The 19147-nt window shown below is 51.8% G+C and overlaps 1 protein-coding gene across 1 annotated transcript; it reads left to right on the forward strand.

The window, feature by feature from the left end:
• Nucleotides 1–1287: 1287 nt before the first annotated feature.
• On the forward strand, nucleotides 1288–14321 carry SUV39H1 (SUV39H1 histone lysine methyltransferase). The gene is made up of 6 exons (XM_061410000.1): nucleotides 1288–1465; nucleotides 3525–3670; nucleotides 5019–5681; nucleotides 11562–11708; nucleotides 11795–11924; nucleotides 12654–14321. Exons 1-6 carry the CDS (start codon nucleotides 1447–1449, stop codon nucleotides 12785–12787), a joined length of 1239 nt encoding a protein of 412 aa, XP_061265984.1. The 5' UTR covers nucleotides 1288–1446; the 3' UTR covers nucleotides 12788–14321.
• Nucleotides 14322–19147: the final 4826 nt, after the last annotated feature.

The following is a 19147-nucleotide window of genomic DNA, read 5'->3' on the forward strand; positions in this document are numbered from 1 at the left end:
GTCCATGGAATTTTTCAGGCAAGAATACTAGAGTTGGTTGTCATTTCCTACTCCAGAGGATCTCCCCAACCCAGGGATCAAACCTGTATCTCCTGCCTTGGCAGGCAAATTCTTTACTACTGAGCCACCTGGGAAGCTCCTAAAGGAGGTCTACCCTGAGGGAATTTCAGGTTGACTGATGGACAGATCCGTGGCTGCCTGATAGGCAACTATATCTAGTGACTGACTGTCTACTGTGAACAAATCACAGCACGCTTGACAGACCGTGTGCTCAGTCAGATGTTGAGAATGGCTACCTGGTTGACTGATAGGAGAGGCAGACTGAGTCACAGGCCAGCTGGCCCACTGAAAAATCAATGTAGGTGCCTGAAACCACGGCTGTCCACCGACAGAATCACATCCACCCTAAAGGGCCCCGGGGGTCAGAGAATGCTGACTGACCTACCAATGAAGGGTATGCCTTGCCTGAGAAATGACAGATTGCTGGCCACTGACAGGTGGCCTGAAGGCTTTAGAGGCTGTGAGTACGTTCTCTGGTGTAATAAACTGCCTGATCATGGCATGAATGAGGAGGAACCTGAGAGAATTATAGAGTGACCAGCTGACAGTGGAGAGTGTAGCCCACACGACAGGGCTACATTCGATGTTGACAATGACAGCCTGTCCTGACATAATCACAGCCAGCCAGATGGCCCAAGCTGGCTTCCTGGGCGGTGGTCAGATGATTTCCCCCAGGGGATTCGGAGCTGCTCCCAGGGCCAGGGTAGATGGAGAGCCTGGCTACTGGACAGACTGATGGTGTGATGAAGGGAATGGCAGGCTGGCTGACAGCAGCATAGCTGTTGTCAACGCCATTTGTCTGCCTCGGGGGCCTCGCAGCTGGCCCGAAATCAAGAATGGATGCTGCTACTGACAGACTGACAGCATGAATGGCGGGCGGGGGTCGGATGAGACAGTGGTAGTGGTAATGGATTTCAGTCGGGCGACTGCCCGAGCAGCTGTATGCGGCGGCAGTCCACCTGGGGAGTCACGGACTGCTTGGGGTTAAAATATGGTGACGGACTGACTGACGGCGGTAATTGGGGGTCTGACAGGACGGAGAATCCCCTCTTGAGGCTAGCTGACAACGTGATTGGCTGACAGCGTGACAGACAGACCGGCGTACGGGCAGGGCGACCGGCGTACGGGCACGGCCTCCGGCAACCTCAGCCGCCCTTGCTGCCGCTGCCGCCCCTCAGACGCACTCTCGCAAAGCACTGGCGAGCACCCGCCTTCGGGACCGAGCCGAGTGGCTGGGAGGGGTCCCGTCACGGCTCGCCGGTTGGTCCGCGCAGGCGCTGCTCGCTGCGCGGCGCGGCCAATAGGCTGCGCGTTCTCGGCCACGCCCGCGCGAGCTCTCTTCTCGCGAGGCCGGTTAGGCCCGAATGTCGTTAGCCGTGGGGAAAGATGGCGGAAAATTTAAAAGGTGAAGCAGTGGCGGCAGCGACGCGGGCCCGCTGGCAGGCTGGGTGGGCTGGAGGGGTGGCGTCGCGGACTCGGGGCCCCCGGCGTCCGAGGCCACCGGGCCGGGAGCCGGAAGGTCGGCGCCAAAAGGCTGGGGCTCGAGGCGCGCGGGCCTGGCGCGCGGGGCTGGGCGGGGCTGAGGGGAGGGGGCGCGTGCCTTGGAACACGGCGGGCGCGGGGCTAAGTGGGGACGCGAGAGGGGGGCGCGCGCCGCAGATTGCGGCCTGACGGTGCGCGCACGCGCGGGGGCTTGTTGGGGGAGGCCGCGCCCGCGCGCGGGAAAATTGGCCGCCGGTGACCGTTACCCTCTTGGTGTCCACGCGAGACGCCGGAAGGGGAGGGGAGGGAAGGGGACGGACCTCCTTTTCAGAGTTGGGGGACAGGGGATTCTTCAGGGGGAGGGTATCTGCTCGCAGCGTGACGGGGGAAGGATTTGAGGCAGAGAGAACTCTCCCAGGAAGAGGGGAAGAGGACTTCCCTAATGGGAGAGCTGGGCTCCCTCACGCGCAGGCAAAGACGGGTGACTCAGTGTGTTGGGGAAGGTGGGCCCCTCTGGATGAGGGAAGCTGCGGGGAGGATGGGTTCCACAGGTGTGAGGGGGAGCTCTGAGGGTAGGAGAGTCCACCTGTGGTCAGTGCAGAGACAGCAACATATGTGAGTTGGGATCACATTAGTTGGGGCTTCAAATGCAACTTTGCAAGGGAAGAGGCATCATAGGGAAAGGAAGGCGTGGGCACAGGCCGAGTCTCCACTAGGCCTGTCTTAAGAGGAGGGGTGGAAATGCACACGTAATAATTTTGCAGAGCTCTTGTACATTTGTAGGTTGACATCTAGAGTATTTAACCATGAGTTTCGGTTTTTGTAATGGAAGGTAGAAAATATTAAACATTTTTAAAAGATCAAACAGGATGAGGACTGACTGATTACATTTGGAACAAGGGTTTTGTGAAATGATTTGATAAAATGGCTTCTAAAGCACAGCAATTAAGAATATGCCTTGAACCAAAAGAAGCCTTTTAAATTAAAAAATCTGTCCTGAAAAATTTTGGTACCCCCCCCCCAACCTATTTGTTCTGTCCTTGAATTCAGAGCACACTCCTTTGGGCGAGCTTTACCCCTCAGAGAAATATGAATGAGATAGAAAATCAAAATGCAGCCTGAAAAAATATATCTTATGGATTTAAGGCACCCACATGAATCATTTGGGGAAGCTTCCTGTAATCTAATATCACTTCACAGTCTCTTATTCTTAATTCCAAAATCCAAAAAGCCCTGAAACCTTAAATTTGGTGTCATTCAGTGGCAAAATTAGGCTATCACTGCCACTATCTTGCATCTTTCTCTTATTCAGTGTGAAAATTCACACTTTTTCTGCAGAACTGTTAATGTGTTTGATTATGGGTTGATGCCCTTGACCACACTAGGGCTGTATTAGGGAATGTAGGGGATATACCTAGAACTTCACTTGTAAAATACCCCAAAAGGAATTTGGATTCTAAAACATCTGGCACCAGGAGTTACAGATGAGATTATGGACCAGTCTTTCCAGTTAATGCCTTTGTCTGGTGCCCTGGAGGCTTTAATCCCATCCCTACCCACCCACCTTGGGACAGTGCACCCTACTGAGATGGTGATTGTGCTTTTTCTTTTGCAAAGTGGGGAGAAGGACAATTAGGTCCTGAACTCCTAGGAGGTTTGCAGGCAGTTTAAAGAATGGTATAGATGGAGCTTAAAGCTCCGGAGTCCGGGTGGGGAATAGATTCCTTTACGACCATCCGTGCATCAGAAACCACTTGGAAGTCTGCTGCTCCAGGGTAAGCCTTGGACAGTGGGCACTGGGGTAGATGGGAGTGGCACATCTTTGTTGTAGAAGGGTCTTAGCATTGGGAAGGCCTGTGGATTAAATTTCACTGACTCTGAGGTAGTCCTTTGGAAGTCCCAGGGATGATTTGGGGTCCTCTTTGACCCCTGGCCTCATCAGGATGCCCAGCAATAGTTCTTTCTGGCCCTCTTTGTTCTAGGCTGCAGTGTGTGTTGCAAATCTTCTTGGAATCAGCTACAGGACCTGTGCCGCCTGGCCAAGCTCTCCTGCCCTGCCCTTGGCATCTCCAAGAGAAACCTCTATGACTTTGAAGTCGAGTACCTGTGCGATTACAAAAAGATCCGCGTGAGTCTGGGGTGACTGTGGCCAGGGCAGAGGTGACTCAAGGAAGCTGGCTTCCTGCCCCCCTCCTCCCCCATTACCCCCATCTGTTTCCAAAAGCAGTTTTCTCCTCTGATCTTAAAAATGTAGGATTAGTAGGCCCTCTTATCATCTCCATTTTACAGGTGGGAAAACGAAGTGGCTTTCTGAGAGGGGCAGGAGCCAGAATGAATCCCTAAATAAATCTCTCCTCCCACCTCTCTCTGAATACAAACCAATTGCAAAAATTGGGATGCTGAGCCCAGGAGTGGAGATAATGATAGCTAATGGTTTTGATGATAATGGACAGGGAACCCTGGCATGCTGCAGTCCATGGGGTCTCAAAGAGTCCAACACGACTGAGCGACTGAACTGAACTGAACTGAATGGTTTTGAGCACTTTGTGTGCCAGGCACTTTCTTTTAGAAACTAATTTAATCCCACCAGCAACATTGTAAAATGGCAACTGTTTTAACTGGAGAACAGCCTGGAGCCAGAATGCTTCAGTTCACATCCAGGCTGTGTAACCCTGGAAAACTTAACCCAATTCTCTGTACTTCATTTTCCTCATCTATAAAATGGGGATAATTAGCAGTATCTACCTTATATAGAGTTGTAAGGGTTAAATTAGCTAATAATACAAATAAATTGCTTAGAACAGTACCTTCTACATAATGAATGCTAGAAAAACATCTGCTCTTTTTTTCTTATTTACAGGATGAGGAAACTGAGGCCCAGTGAAGTTAAATAACTGCCTAAATTTGCACTACTAGGGAGCGGCAGATTCAGGATGTGTACCCAACGTGTTTAGTTGTAGAATCTGTGTAGTTAAACTCTATCCTATAGTGCCTCTCGGCAAGAAAAGATCCTTCTGGCTGCTGTGTGGAGAACAGACCTAGGGGTGAGGGTGGAAGCAGAGGGACAAGTGAGGAGGCTGCTGCTGCACTCCAGGCGAGCAATGAGGGTGGTGACAGAGATTTGAAGTGTAGGGTTCTGGATGTAGCTTGAAGGATTTCCTGAGGGTGGATGTGGGGAGTGTGAGAAAAAGGAGTCAAAGATGACTCTGAGAGGTGAGGCTGAACAGCTAGCAGGAGGGAATAGGTTTGGGAGATAAAATTAAAAGTTGGATTTAGACAGATAGTGGAGAGAGGGATTTGAACCTAGTGAGCCTCACTCTGAAAGCCCATGTTTTTTAATCACTGCAAAGAGTCATTCTAGGAAAGGAGCGGTTTGGGTGTTGCCCACAGCCGTTGGGATGGAAGTGCCACAAGAGCTGGCCCAAGGGTCTTGTCTGTCACTTACAGTGCCCCCACCCCTTCCCCACCCCCCCCAGGAACAGGAGTATTACCTGGTAAAATGGCGTGGGTACCCAGACTCCGAGAGCACTTGGGAACCACGGCAGAATCTCAAGTGTGTGCGCATTCTCAAGCAGTTCCACAAGGACTTGGAAAGGGAGCTGCTCCGGCGGCACCACCGGTCAAAGCCACCCCGGCACCTGGACCCAAGCCTGGCCAACTACCTGGTGCAGAAGGCCAAGCAGAGGCGGGCACTCCGGCGCTGGGAGCAGGAGCTCAATGCCAAGCGCAGCCACCTGGGACGCATCACCGTGGAGAACGAAGTGGACCTGGATGGCCCCCCACGGGCCTTCGTGTACATCAACGAGTACCGTGTTGGTGAGGGCATCACCCTCAACCAGGTGGCTGTGGGCTGCGAGTGCCAGGACTGTCTGTGGGCACCGGCCGGAGGCTGCTGCCCTGGGGCGTCACTGCACAAGTTTGCCTACAATGACCAGGGCCAGGTGCGCCTGCGAGCCGGGCTGCCCATCTATGAGTGCAACTCCCGCTGCCGCTGTGGCTATGACTGCCCCAACCGCGTGGTACAGAAGGGCATCCGCTACGACCTCTGCATCTTCCGCACGGATGATGGACGCGGCTGGGGTGTCCGCACGCTGGAGAAGATCCGCAAGAACAGTTTCGTCATGGAGTACGTGGGCGAGGTAGGGAGACAGGGCTTGGTGGGTGTGTATGGCTCTCCCCACTATGTGTTCCCACCCTGAGCGCCTGCCTCTCCCCGCTGTATGCCCGAAGCTCCCCTGCTTTCCCTGGGGGAAAGGTGTTGAGGGGGTAACCTGAGTGTGAGAGGGACATCCTGGCAGGGGCACATATTCCACGCTGGTAGTTAAAGGCATGTTGAAATACCTTCAAGCTGGGTTTACTTCATAAGGGTACCTAGCAAAGAGGTAAGTGGGAACTGAAATCCAGGCAGCATTCCTTTTAACAGGCCACGTGGTCTGCACAGGATTGCATCATCTGAAAAGGCACTTCCTCTTCTCATTTCATGAGGGTCCAGCTTATCACCAGGCAGTGTCTGCCCAGGAGCACTTTTTTTTTTTTTTTTACTAATCTGCACAAAAAGAACACAGTCTGCCTTGGGCGGGAAGCAGGGGCGGGGTTGGCTACCTCCTCCTCTAGCCACTGCAGGACACTGGGGCAAAGCTGATGCTGTGTTAGGCAGGCTGTCTGCATGCCAGACAACATCTTAGGGGCTTCACATGTTCTAAATCCATTTGCTCCTGTAACTGTCTACATGGGCATTTGGGTGGTATCCTTCCACCCAAATGGCATGGCTGCCTAGGTTCTTTCCCTCTTGTGCCTTTACCGTGGCTTTGAGCTGCCTCTGATCCTCAGTGTTGCCTGGTGGGTGGGCTGAGCAGGGCAGAAGGGGAGGTATCTAATGGGCTGGGCCAGGATATGGTGCATATCATGTCTGCCCACACCTATTGGCTGGAACCAAGTCATGGGCCTTACTTCAGTTCAAAGGCAGCTGCAAAGCATGATTCAGCCATATGCCCAAGTGGAAAACAAAAGGGGGTTGGGTGAATAACTAGCAGGTGTCTGCAACAGCAAGTTCCGAAGTGGGTCACGGTGGGCATTTGGGGTGAGACAGTTGTTACATAGGACTGTCTCATGCGTTGGGGAACATTTAACATCCCTGGACCGTGACCATTTAAATCCAAGAGTGTACCTTGTCACAGGGACAGCCCCAAACACCTCTGTATTTCTGTGGGTCTCTTGGGGTGTGATACAGCTGGGAGGTGACAGCATTGGCTATAGTGATAACAGTGATGAAGAGGAGAGGCTCCTGTTCTGAGGAATTTATGTGTGCGTGCTTAATTGCTTCAGTTATGTCTGACTCTTTGCGACCCTACGGACTGTAGCCTGCCAGGCTCCTCTGTCCACGGGATTCTCCAGGCAAGAATACTTGAGTGGGTTTCCATGCCCTCCTCCAGGGAATCTTCCTGACCCAGGGATCAAAGCCATGTCTCTTAACATCTCCTGCATTGGCAGGTGGGTTTTTTTTTTTTTTTTTAAACCACTAGCACCACCTGGAAAGCCCTGGAGAACTATAGAGAGGGTCATAGCCCCAGGGGGTGGGGGGAACAGAAACTGTCTAGAGACTGAGCAGTCCACACTTCAGAGGACCCTGACAGTCTGAACGAAGAGATAGCCACACCCCAGACAATCCTGGGGGTCGGGTGGAGTAAATGTCCATGTGTCGGAGGACTTGACAGTCTAGAGGAAGGAGGAGGCGGCCACAGCTCAGAGGGTTCCTGATAGTCTGTAGGAAGAGGTGTCTATGTCCCAGCACGACCCAAGGAAGAGGGCAAGCTCTCCAGAGGACCCTGGCAGTCCGAGTTAAGAAGTGTCCACGCTCACGCTGCCCTGACAGGAAAGTGAAGTGTCCTTACCCCAGCGGCATAGTGACAGTCAAGAAGCTCAGGTGTACCAAAGAGGCTCTGACAGCCTGGAGGGAGTGTCCACACCCTCAGAGCCCTGACACTCCAATGGAGATATTTAGGTCTTAGAGGGAGAGCAACAGTGTGGAAGAGATGTCACAGCCCAGAGGGGTCGTAGCCATGCAGGGGAGGTGGCATTCACACCCACAGGAGTCAGCGGTCCTGAGGAAGTCCAGAGCAGGGGTGTACCTAGCTTCACCGCACTGGCTGTCTCTGGAGGAGTTGTCAGCAGCACAGGAAGATGCTGACAGGTGAGGAGGAGGAAGAGTCTTCAGCTCATTGGCAACCCCAAGGTCCCACGAGCCCGACTCCTTTCACACCATTCTTCCTTACCGTCCTTACTCCTCCATGCTATAAACATGGCAGTTACTGGGGACCTTCTCATTCCCTATCCTCACTCTTCCCACATTCTCTTCAAGGTATTTCTTGGCTTCCCTCCTGCCACATTCAGTGACTTCCAGGCCCACCTCTGACATCCTTAGACCTATGGGGCCTCCTGATGGCAGCACAGGCCCCCAAACACTGCCAGGTCCAAAACCACCCCCCTGCATCCCACTCTGACAAGGCAGCATGGCAGAGGGCTCAGGAGGATGGAGTCTGGGTGCCTGAGGCTGAATCCCAGCTCCACCACTCATCAGCAGTCACTTAACCTGTTTGTGTCTTAGTCTCCTAATCTGTGTAACAGGAATGATAATAGCACCCACCTCATAGACTTGTTCCAAGAACTAAAGTGAGTTATGATGTGTGAAGCATTTGGTGTTCAGTACACAGTAAGTCTTCAGACAACGTTAGCCATTATAGTCCAAAATTCAGAACATCCAAAATGCCCAGAAACCAAAAATTTCTGTAGCCTACCTGGCTACAAAAGCCAACCAGACCAGATATATGCCTATTTGCAGTCTGTTTACCCCACTTGGTGTGCATATTCATCATTTTGCAGAAATCTTACTAGATTATATGGTGCTGGCCTACTGGGTGTTACATAATCGGGGGCATACCCCTGACCCCCTCCACTCTGGAACCCAGTTCACTCTCCACCTCTGCTCTGTCAGTCCCTACACCATTGTGCTTCCACGTTCATCAGAACATCACCACCCTAACCCACCAGAGAACATAGCCTAGGTTATCCATTCTGAAACATGCACTTTCTTCATGTTTTTTTCAACTCTGAAATGAAAGTGAACCTCACTTTAATTAGTTTAATTAAATGATGGCATATCATCATTTAATTAGCAGAAGTTTTTTTTTTCTTGGGAAAGGGCACACAAAAGATGGGAGCCTGTTAGATTTTGACAAGCTACAGTACTCAGCCACTCCTAACACAAAAACAAACAGAAACCCCTTTCACATATCTGAACTTGTTGGATTCTTACAACAGCCCCTGTCAAGTTGGGATTATTGTCATCTCCATTCTACAGATGAGAAAACTGAGGCACAGAGAGGTAACGTGCTCAGAGTCACCATGCTAGTAAAGTGGGCCCAAATGTCTAAAACTGGTGTCCTGCCAGACCTGGTGGAGTGTTGTGGTTTGGGTTTGTTTGTTTGTTTCATTTGGCTGAGAAAACAGGCACAGGGAGAGAACATTCAGGATCCCATATCCAGGAGGGGGCAGAGCAGCAACTGGCTTCTGAGTCTTCTGGTTCCCATTCCCATCAAAATCCTTTCCCAGCTGCCAGCTTCTAGCCCATCTGTATTCCCTAGTCACCCTGGTAGGGAGCAGGGACATGGACTGTTTTGCTCCCAGGTTTTTTTTGGGGTGGACCAACCCTTACAGAGTGGGGCTGAAAAGAAGCCAGAAGGAACCCTTTGTGCCCTGCAGGGTCTACAGTGTGACTCACTCATGGGGAGCCTGAGGGAGCAGGTAGGGGAAGAACGGACAGGAAAATAGAAACTGGGGAGGGACCCAAAGGGAAAAACCAGCCCAGGCACCACCTGGTCTGCTCATGAGCCCAGGAGAGGCTGCCCTTTGATCCCAGGCTTCTAGAGGCAGCAGTGGGTGGGGAGCGGGAGCTTCAGGAAGGCTGCACAGATAAGTGACATCTGTGGGAGGTGACATCAGAAGGAAGAGCGTGTTCTCTGGGAGGTGGAGGGAAGCTGACCTTGATGTACTCCTACTCAGAATACTTCTGTGACTCCTGTTTTGTCCCACAGGAGAGAGTCCCCACTCTTCAATCTGGTCAAAGCCCTTTTGTGATCTGCAGTTCCCTTTAGATGGTATCTCTCTTCCACTGCCCCTCAAGCTCTAAGCACTAACGACTGTGATCCATGAAGGTCAGACCGGGCCTGGTCCCTGTGTTCTCCCAGCAGTGACCCCCAAGGGCCAGTACCAGCCTGGTCCTGTGTCTCCCCCACTCAGCTGTGACCCCTGAGTACTGGGGCCAGGCACAGGGTAGGCCCCATGGAAATCCACTGAATGAATGAGCGAACAAACAGAAATTGCGATGGGGAAGCCAGGTTCCTCAAGGAATGGAGCTGGAGTAAGGGGCAGTAAGCAGCGTGACCCAGGGGATAAGCGTGCATCGGCTGTTAATCAGCCTTCAGCATGGAGCAGAGGCTGGAGGTGGTGATGGAGGAGGCAAGAGAAAACAGAGGCTGGTCACAGGCTGGCATGAGAATGAGCAAGAAAGGAGGCTGGGGTGGGTCTCAGGCTTATGTCCAGTGTGGCAGGAGGGTAGTGTTGGGCAGTGGTCTCTGACAGAGGGAGAGGGAAGAAGATGGGATATGGCAAGAAGAGAGTACCTGAGCTGCCTTTAGGGCCACCGCTGGATGGAGGTCAGGGCTCTGAGCTAGAGAGCAGAATACACATGACAGGTGTCTACTGTGTGTCAGCAGCATACTGCGCTGGCACTTGTGGCTGATAGGCAGCAAGAACCCAGGAGTGGAGAATGAGGCCGGCCCTGGTCTAGGGGCACCCAGGCTGAGGAAGGGGAAGTCTTGGCTACTGGTGGGACCTCACCCAGAGGCAGCATGGTCGGGGATTACCAGAAGGCTGTGGTTGACCAGGAAGAGGTGACATGAGGGATAGAGAGGAGGGGTGGTGTGTGGCGGGGGTTGGGGTGAGGAGTCCATCGCCAGCGCTTGGGAGGCAAGGACAGGCTGGGCTAGGATAGTGGTCCGGTTACTAGGACAGGTGGGGACCCAGCTGGGGAGGAGGATACGCCTCCTGCTGTCTTAAATACCAGCTGTTGGCAGTGCACAGTGTTAGGCCTGAGTGAGGTGGTCTCATCTGTGCTCTCGTCTCCTTACTTTTCCTCTTCCTTCTCTGTCTGAGTTTTTGGCCTCCACCTCTTTTTTGTGCTATCAGACTCTGGGGTCTTGGCCTTTTCTCTGGACCTGGGACCTTTGCATTAAGATTCTGTGTGTCTAACTCTGCCTCTGGTATCTGAGTCTCTTTCTCATTCATTCAGTCTCCCTTTCCCCAGGCCTCTCGTGCTCACTATGTGCTTTTTGCTGTCTGCACTGCCCTGCATAGGCTTCCCAGGTGGAACAGTGGTAAAGAATTCACCTGCCAGTGCAGGAATCATAAGGGACGTGGGTTTGATCCCTGGGTCAGGAAGACCCCCTGGAGAAGGGAATGGCAACCCACTCCAGTATTCTTGCTTGGAGAATCCCATGGAGAGAGGAGTCTGGCGGGCTATAGTTCTTGGGGTTGCAAAGAGTTGGACACGACTGAGAACACAGTGCACACACCGACCTGCACTGGCTTGATTCTCTTGTGCTGGTCCTTCAGTGCCTCAGGCTCTCTTGCCCTGGATCAGCCTCTCACTCCCACTCTCCCCACCCTTCTCTATTCAGCCCTGGGTCTTTTTCTTCCTCACCGTTGATGTGGGTCTCTCACTAAGGAGGTTTCTCTCTCACTTCTGGACCTTGTGACCGGCCTCCACCTACCATTGAGAGACTCACCATACCATCCAGAGGCCTGAGAAGGGCTGCCAGCCCTTGTGTGTCGCTACTGAGCCAGCCACAGGGGTGCCTCCTTGCTCCCTTGTTCTTCAGGGGGCCAGGATGGGGGTCAGGAGCTCTGCTGGCTTTCCTGAACCTTCTGGGCCAATCTCCTCTCCCCTGTGGCCTTCTCCCCAGATCATTACCTCAGAGGAGGCAGAGCGGCGGGGCCAGATCTATGACCGCCAGGGTGCCACCTACCTCTTCGACCTGGACTACGTGGAGGATGTGTACACTGTGGACGCCGCCTATTACGGCAACATCTCTCACTTTGTCAACCACAGTGTGGGTACCCGCAGGTGGGCAGGGGGTTGGGAGGAGCAGGCTGGGGCCCCTCCTCACCCTCCTGCCGTTTTTTGTTTTTTGCCCAGTGTGACCCCAACCTCCAGGTGTACAACGTCTTCATAGACAACCTTGATGAGCGGCTGCCCCGCATTGCTTTCTTTGCCACCAGAACCATCCGGGCAGGCGAGGAGCTCACCTTTGATTACAACATGCAAGGTGGGGGTGGCAGGGGACTGGGGGCAGGGACACACAATGACATGGGACATGAGGACCCCTCCCCAAGGAGCTTTAAGATGCTCTTCCTCACTCCCAGTCTCCTATCTGGACTCCTGGATTCATGCCTACCCTTTGCAGATCCCTTCATTCCTAACCACTGGACCCCAAGCCCGAGACCCTCATACCAGCTTCTCCTGAGGCTCCTGGGGGAGGATGTTTGGCTCAAGAGTTGAGACACTCCTCCTGATTGCAATCTTGTCTGAATTTCCCCAGTCCCCCAACCTTCACTCTCCTAACCCCTTTGACCTCCTCATTCCAAGCCTCTGGACACCCTTGTGGCCTCCAGCCAGTCCCTTTCTTGACAAACTAGCCACCTCTGAGACACTCAAGGGGAATCTTTGGCAGGAGAGTTCAGATGCCCCTCTGGATGCCCAGGTGACCCTCCATTCCTGACCCCTGTCTGACACAACCCTCTCGGTCACCCCGACAGTTCCCTGCCTCCTCCGAGAACCCTCACTCCTGGCCATCTTCCTAACACCTGAACACCCCTCTAGTGGAAGCCCTGGCCCCTGCCCAAAACCACCAACCCTATGCCCCACTACCTGACTCAGATCTCAGACCTGCTCCCCGCCCCTCAGACTCCTGGGTCCTGTGGTAAAAAGGGCAGTGGGACCCCTCCATCTTGGCCTTCTGTCTAACAAGTACCCCCCTCCGGCTGTGACTCCACAGTGGACCCGGTGGACATGGAGAGCACACGCATGGACTCCAACTTTGGCCTGGCTGGGCTCCCCGGCTCTCCCAAGAAGCGGGTCCGCATTGAATGCAAGTGTGGGACTGAATCCTGCCGCAAATACCTCTTCTAGCCCCGTGAAGTCTGAGGCCAGACTGACCAAGGGAGGCTAAAAAGCTGCCCACCCCACCTACCCACTGCTGCCCTCCTGTTGAAGAACAACTGCCAGGGCCTCCTGCCTGCCTCCACCTGCCCCCTGCTCAGGGCTGCATGGCCATGGGGAAGATGGACTCCAGGAGTCCCCTCTCCCTGTCCCAGCCCCATCCATGGGTTGCACTTACAAACCCCTGCCCACCTTCAGAAGTGATTTTTCAACACCAGGACTTTCTGCAGTTGGGATTCATGGCCTAGCAAGGCGGTCTGAGGGCTGAGCCTCAGCCCATACCCAAAGTAGAAACGTTTGTTTTTGCACCTGCTTCTGGCCAGAGCTTGAAGGGTCTGCTGCAGGCCCTCTCCCTGCTGCCCCAAGGGTGTGAGGAAGCATTCCCAGGACAGGCTGACCCCAGAGCCCAGGATTCCCAGTCCATTCACCTCCCCTGCCACAGAAATGTGCTAGTGAAATGGGTGGGGGGGAGGTCTTCAAGGGCTGCAGGCTGTGGCTGGGTCCTGCTCATGCTTGCATGCTGGCTGGTGTTGGCCTGACAGCTGTAGGGTCTCCTTTTCAAAGCTGTGCCTCTGAGAAGCAGACACCCACATGCCACTAGAGGAGAGTGGATGCCCACAGCCTGTTGGCCAGTGAGAGGCAGCCCAGACTTTGCCTGTCCTTAAGGTGGGCAACCCACTCCAGTATTCTTGCCTGAAAAATCCCATGGACGGAGGAACCTGGTAGGCTACAGTCCATGGGGTCACAAAGAGTTGGACATGACTAAGCGACTTCACTTCACTAAGGTGGGCTGGGACTCAGCTCTGCCTTTGCAACAGCTAGAAGGTGCCCAGGGCTCTTGAGCTCAAAGGATGCTGGGAGCCCTTAACCTGCAGCGTGAGGACTGCTGATAGCACCCAGAGCTGGGCCCAAGACCTAGCTAGGCTGTAGACAGCACTTAGACAAAATGTGCATGGATGGGATGCTGAGGAGGTGCCAGGCACTGGGCTGAGCACCTGGTCCACGTGGATCGTCTCAGGGAAGCCTTGAAAACTATGGAGGTGGATCCCAGGAAAGGGCCCGTGTGGCAGAAGGCAAAGCACAGACCAAGAATGGGGTGGGGCTGGCTTACCCACCAGGGTGTGGCGAGGTGAGGGGAAGCCCCTGTCGCCTCCTAGCCCTCCAGCCCTTTGCACTCACCTTGGGTCCTCTGGTCTCAGTTCCCTGCCCACAAATGTATAAAAGGTGAAGGCGCTGATGGCTGCCTCATCCCTTGCTTCCCCTGTGAGGTCTTCTCTAGGAAGCCTTCCATCCCTGACTACCTGTGCGCAGTGTCCCCACGTGAGACTGTGTGCCCTGCCAGCAGATGCCAGATCTGTGTGTCTGTTTTTGTGTGTCTGTGCTCCCCACCCCCAGACTGACCTTCAGGCTTGTACTGAATCTGATTCTCCTCTTGTATATCCCCTTGGCCCTCCCAGTCTGGGAATGGGCGTCAATAAAACAGGTTATTGACTGAAAAAACCAAGGTGTGGGGATTGAAGACCTTGTGTAGGTGGGGGTTGGGGAGATGAGAGGCTGGGAGCAGGGGTGCCCAGGAATGCAGTCCTCCAACCTCAGCCATTTAACATTTCCTGCAGTGTACCACTTGCACCACCGTCTGCATACATGCTGACCTAAGATAAGCTTGCTTTATACTTAAATGTTATCATACACTGGACAAGCAAGCTAAATCCATTGCTGTTGAAATGGACAAACCATTATCACTGGCCATACATATGACACAATTCTAGCTGGATCCTCCATGCTTTTCAAAGAGAAAAGTCTGTATGTGCTGAGGGAAGCTTTTCTGCAAATATTTATTGAGCACCTATATGTGCCAGGGTATAAAACATAAAGAAAGGGTGTTTCAAGTATACATACTTGTCTTCATCATCCTTCAACCTGAATGTGAACCCATGCCCTTTGGTTCTGCTCAGAGACCACACATGCTGTGACATAGGTACCCAAATATTTCAGAGACCTTGCACACAGGCGACAGGATCCTGAACAGCTCAGAGATCTAAGTACAGGCCTCCGAACAGCTCATAGACATTACACCCTGGACATTGACCCTGGACCTCAGGGACCTCACACCTTGGGACACATCTCCCTACAGCTCTGCAATCCTGCCTGGACACAAACCCCATATAACCCATGCTGCACTGAAACTAGAGGACACAGACTCCAAAGAACCCCGAGGCTGCAAATGCTGCCCCCTACACTGCATCCAATTTTGGGGATAGAGATTCACAAACATCTCAAAGACCTCACAACCTGCGATACTGTTCCCCAATCTATTCAGAGCCTTCACCCCTGATCATCTATTCCCAAACCGCCCAGAGACCTCACAGCCCCAGACAGACCCCTGCACCCCAAACAGCAGAGCTGTGAAACCCTGGACATGGACCACCCAAACACCCAAGAGAACACAGATCCCTAACTGGTTCTAAAACCTCATGCTTTAGACATGGACCCCCAAGTTACTGAGACACTCTGGAACACAGCACTAAACATTCCAGAGGCCTTATTCCCTAGAATATAGTGCCACAAACAACTCAGACTCATGTCTTGGACACAGACTCCAAAGAACTCGGAGATTCCATGGCCCAGAAACAGACCCTGTTCAGAGAATTCTGACCCTGGGAAACGTCTATACACAGCTCAGAGACTCCACAACTTCTGACACAGACCTCTAAACAGTTCAGAGTCAGGGCATTCTAGGAAATACTGAAGCATTTAAGAGACCTCATGCTTTGCAACCCACATACCCAAAGAGCTCAGAGACCTGAAAGTCTGACTTCAGGTCCCCACAAAACTCACAGACTTCACAACCAAGGATAAAGACCCAGCAACTTCTCAGAGAACTTCCAAACTGGGATAAAGATGGGCAAACAGTTCAGAGACCTCATATCCCAAACATGATGGTAGGGCACACCAAAACCACATCTGCTGAGACACGGGCACTAAACCAGCTCAGCAACCTCGCACTCAACAGATTCCTGTTCAGACATGTCACAAATTGGACAGAGATTCCCCACAAACAGCTCAGAGCCTTCAACGCTGAGACACGTCTGCAAACAGCTCAAAGGCCTCATGTTCTAGTTCACAGAAGAGCTCAGAGACCTGAAAATCTGGACATGGATCCTCTATAGCTTCTAGGCTTCATGTCCTGTGATACAGACCCCAAAAAACTCCGAGGTCACATGTTCTGGACACAGACCCCAAACAGCTTAGAAACCTCACACCCTAGGCTAATATCCCCAACAAAAAACACAGACTGCCAAATGATTGAGAAATAGCACACCCTGGACTCAGACCTCAAAAGCACTCAGGGAACTTGCACTTTGTGCTTGTATCCAGGAAGACTTCAGACACCTGACCCTCATGGACACAGATCACCAAACAGCCCAGAAACCTCACGTTCTGGGCAAAGTCGGCCACACATGGCAGAGAAACCTCAGAACTGGGACATGGACCCACAACAGCTTGCAGACCTTGCATCAGAGAACTTCTATCCTGGGAGACAAACACAAAAACGGCTCAGACACAGCACATCCTGGCTCCCTGTGCCCACAAACAAGCAACTCACACTGTGGGACAAAAACTCTCAGACTTCATTAACCTCACGCCCTGGAAAGCAGACCTGCTAACAGGCCAGAGACCTCACATATCAGATACACAATGCCAAAATGCTCAAAATTAATGAACATCACGCCCTATGACACAGACCCCTACACCACTCAGAAACATAACAACCAGGACATGGACCCCAAAACACCCAAGAGACACCATAAACTGTTGAAAGAACCCCAAACCTCTCAGAGACCTCAAACCCTGGAAACCTAGTAAGTCAGGGATCCCATTCCCTGGGATGGAGGCTCCTCCAACAGGAGTTACCTCACTCTCGGAAACACACCCCAACAGTTAGGGACCTCAACAGCAAGGGGATACAGAGCTCAGAAATCTCACACTCTGGGACACAGAGGGTGAAGCACCTCCGAGGCCTGAGGCATTAGAAAGACTCCAAACTCTAGAAACGTATCCAGAAACTGCCCCTCAAAATCACACCCAAAGACAAAACCCCCGACATCAGCAAGAACTCATTCCTTGGGACATGGGCTGAAAACAGTTCAGGGGGTGACACCCAAAACAGCTCAGCCACCTCACCCCTAAACAGAGACTTCTCAATGGTTCAGAAATGTCATACTCTGCACAGAAACTACCACAGAGTTGAGAGATTTCACGCACCTAGTAAAGACCTCCAAATAGCTCAGAAAACTCACTAAACAGCACCCCCCATTCCCCCATTAAAAGTTCAGAAAACTTGACCCGGGAACAAATCCCTAATGAATCAGATAGCTCACACCCTGGGATTGAGGCCTCCCCAAAAGAAGAGGCCTGAAAATATGTTCCAAACAAGTCAAGAACCTCTCAAACCAAAAGAGCTCAGGAACCACAGACTCTAGGACAGTCACCCAAAAAACACAGTGAACTCACCCCTGGAATGTAGACCATAAAGAGCTCAGAACCCCCAAGTCCAGAATTCAGAAATCCTTCTGAGACTTAAGATATAGACCCTAAAATATAATTCAAAGAAAATATGCTGGATGTAGAACATCGAATAACCTTAAATCGCAGGACGCACACACCCAAACAAATCAGGAAACTCACACCCTGGGACAGACATACAAAAACAGCTCAGAGAATTCAAATTCTAGGAAGTACAAGCCCCGAAAGACCAGACCTCACATCCTGTAACATACTCACAAAAAGATCAAAAACCACACAGCCTGAGATACCCACAAGTATTTCAGAGAAACAGCATTCAGGGACATATACCACAAACATCATAGACCACAATCCCTGCAACATTTGCACATAAACATACAGGCAGGCATGCCACATGTTGGCATTTGGTGTTTAGTCGCTAAGTTATGTCGGACTCTTTTGCAACCCCATGGACTATAGCCCGCCAGGCTCCTCTGTCCATGGGATTTTCCAGGCAAGAATACTGGAGTGGGTGCCATTTCCTTCTCCAGGGGATTTTCCCGACCCAGGGATCAAACCCACATCTCCTGCATTGGCAGGCAGATTCTTCTACTGCTGGGCCACCAAGGAAGCCCTGGGATACATACTCACAAACAGATCAGAGCACTCATATCCTGGGAAATAAACCAAAGAATGGATGAGAGATTCGCACCCACAAAAAGACCAGAGACTCAAATCCTGAAACATAAACCCAAAACACCTTGGGACCTCACATGCTAGGACAAGAAAGACAGGTTAAAACCTTGTGATCTGGGACACAGAGCCCCAGAAAGATGAGACACCACACACTGTTGATGGATATACTAGAATATATCCTCACATCTTGAGACACACCACCACTAGAGTTGTTGAAGTACATCCACAAATAAATGTGATACCTGGGGACATGGGTCCTCACATAGATCAAAGACTTCACACCCTTGGACATATACTCACAGACAAGTAAGAGACCTTGAAAGCTGGAAATACACACAGAACTAGATGAAAGAGCTCTCATCCTGGGACATAAACCCCCAAAGAGGTCAGATAACTCATGTCTTTGGACATACGCCCATAATCACAACAGAGACCTCAGACCCTAAGACACAGAGCGTCACACAGAGCATATACCATGGAATGTACACAGCAAAGGGATCAGATACTTCCCACCCTGGGACATACATTGAAAAAGGCCAGAGAAAGACACATATTCTAGGAAATATACTTTAAATCTTGGGAAACAGATCCACAAAGAGACTAGAAACCTCAAACATTGGGACATGCACCCCAAAACAGATCAGAGACCACACAGCCTGGGACACATATCCACAAACAGCTTGGGATTTCACATCCTGGAACAAACATCAAGAAACAAATTAAGAGACCTCAAATGCTTGACAATACACATGAAGATATAAGGGCTATCACATCCTGGGACATAGAGTAACAAAATGTTCACAGACCTCACATGCTAGGAAATACAGAAACAGATCAGAAACCTTACATCCTAGAACACGCACTCAAACAGATCACAGACATGAAGTCCTGCAAAACACACCCACAAACCATTCACAAACCTTGTATCCTGGAACATACAACAAGTCAGAGACCTCACATCTGATGCCTGCAACCAAAGAGGATACAGATAACAGATCCTGAGATGGACATCCAAAACCTATCAGTGACCTGAAATTCTGGGAAGACAGCAACAAACAGATCAGAGATCTCCATTCAGCAAAACAGACACACCAAGTGGACAGAGACACACATTCCAGAATACTCATC

Source organism: Bos javanicus, chromosome X (genome assembly GCF_032452875.1).
Source record: "Bos javanicus breed banteng chromosome X, ARS-OSU_banteng_1.0, whole genome shotgun sequence".
NCBI classification, from domain to species: Eukaryota; Metazoa; Chordata; class Mammalia; order Artiodactyla; family Bovidae; genus Bos; species Bos javanicus.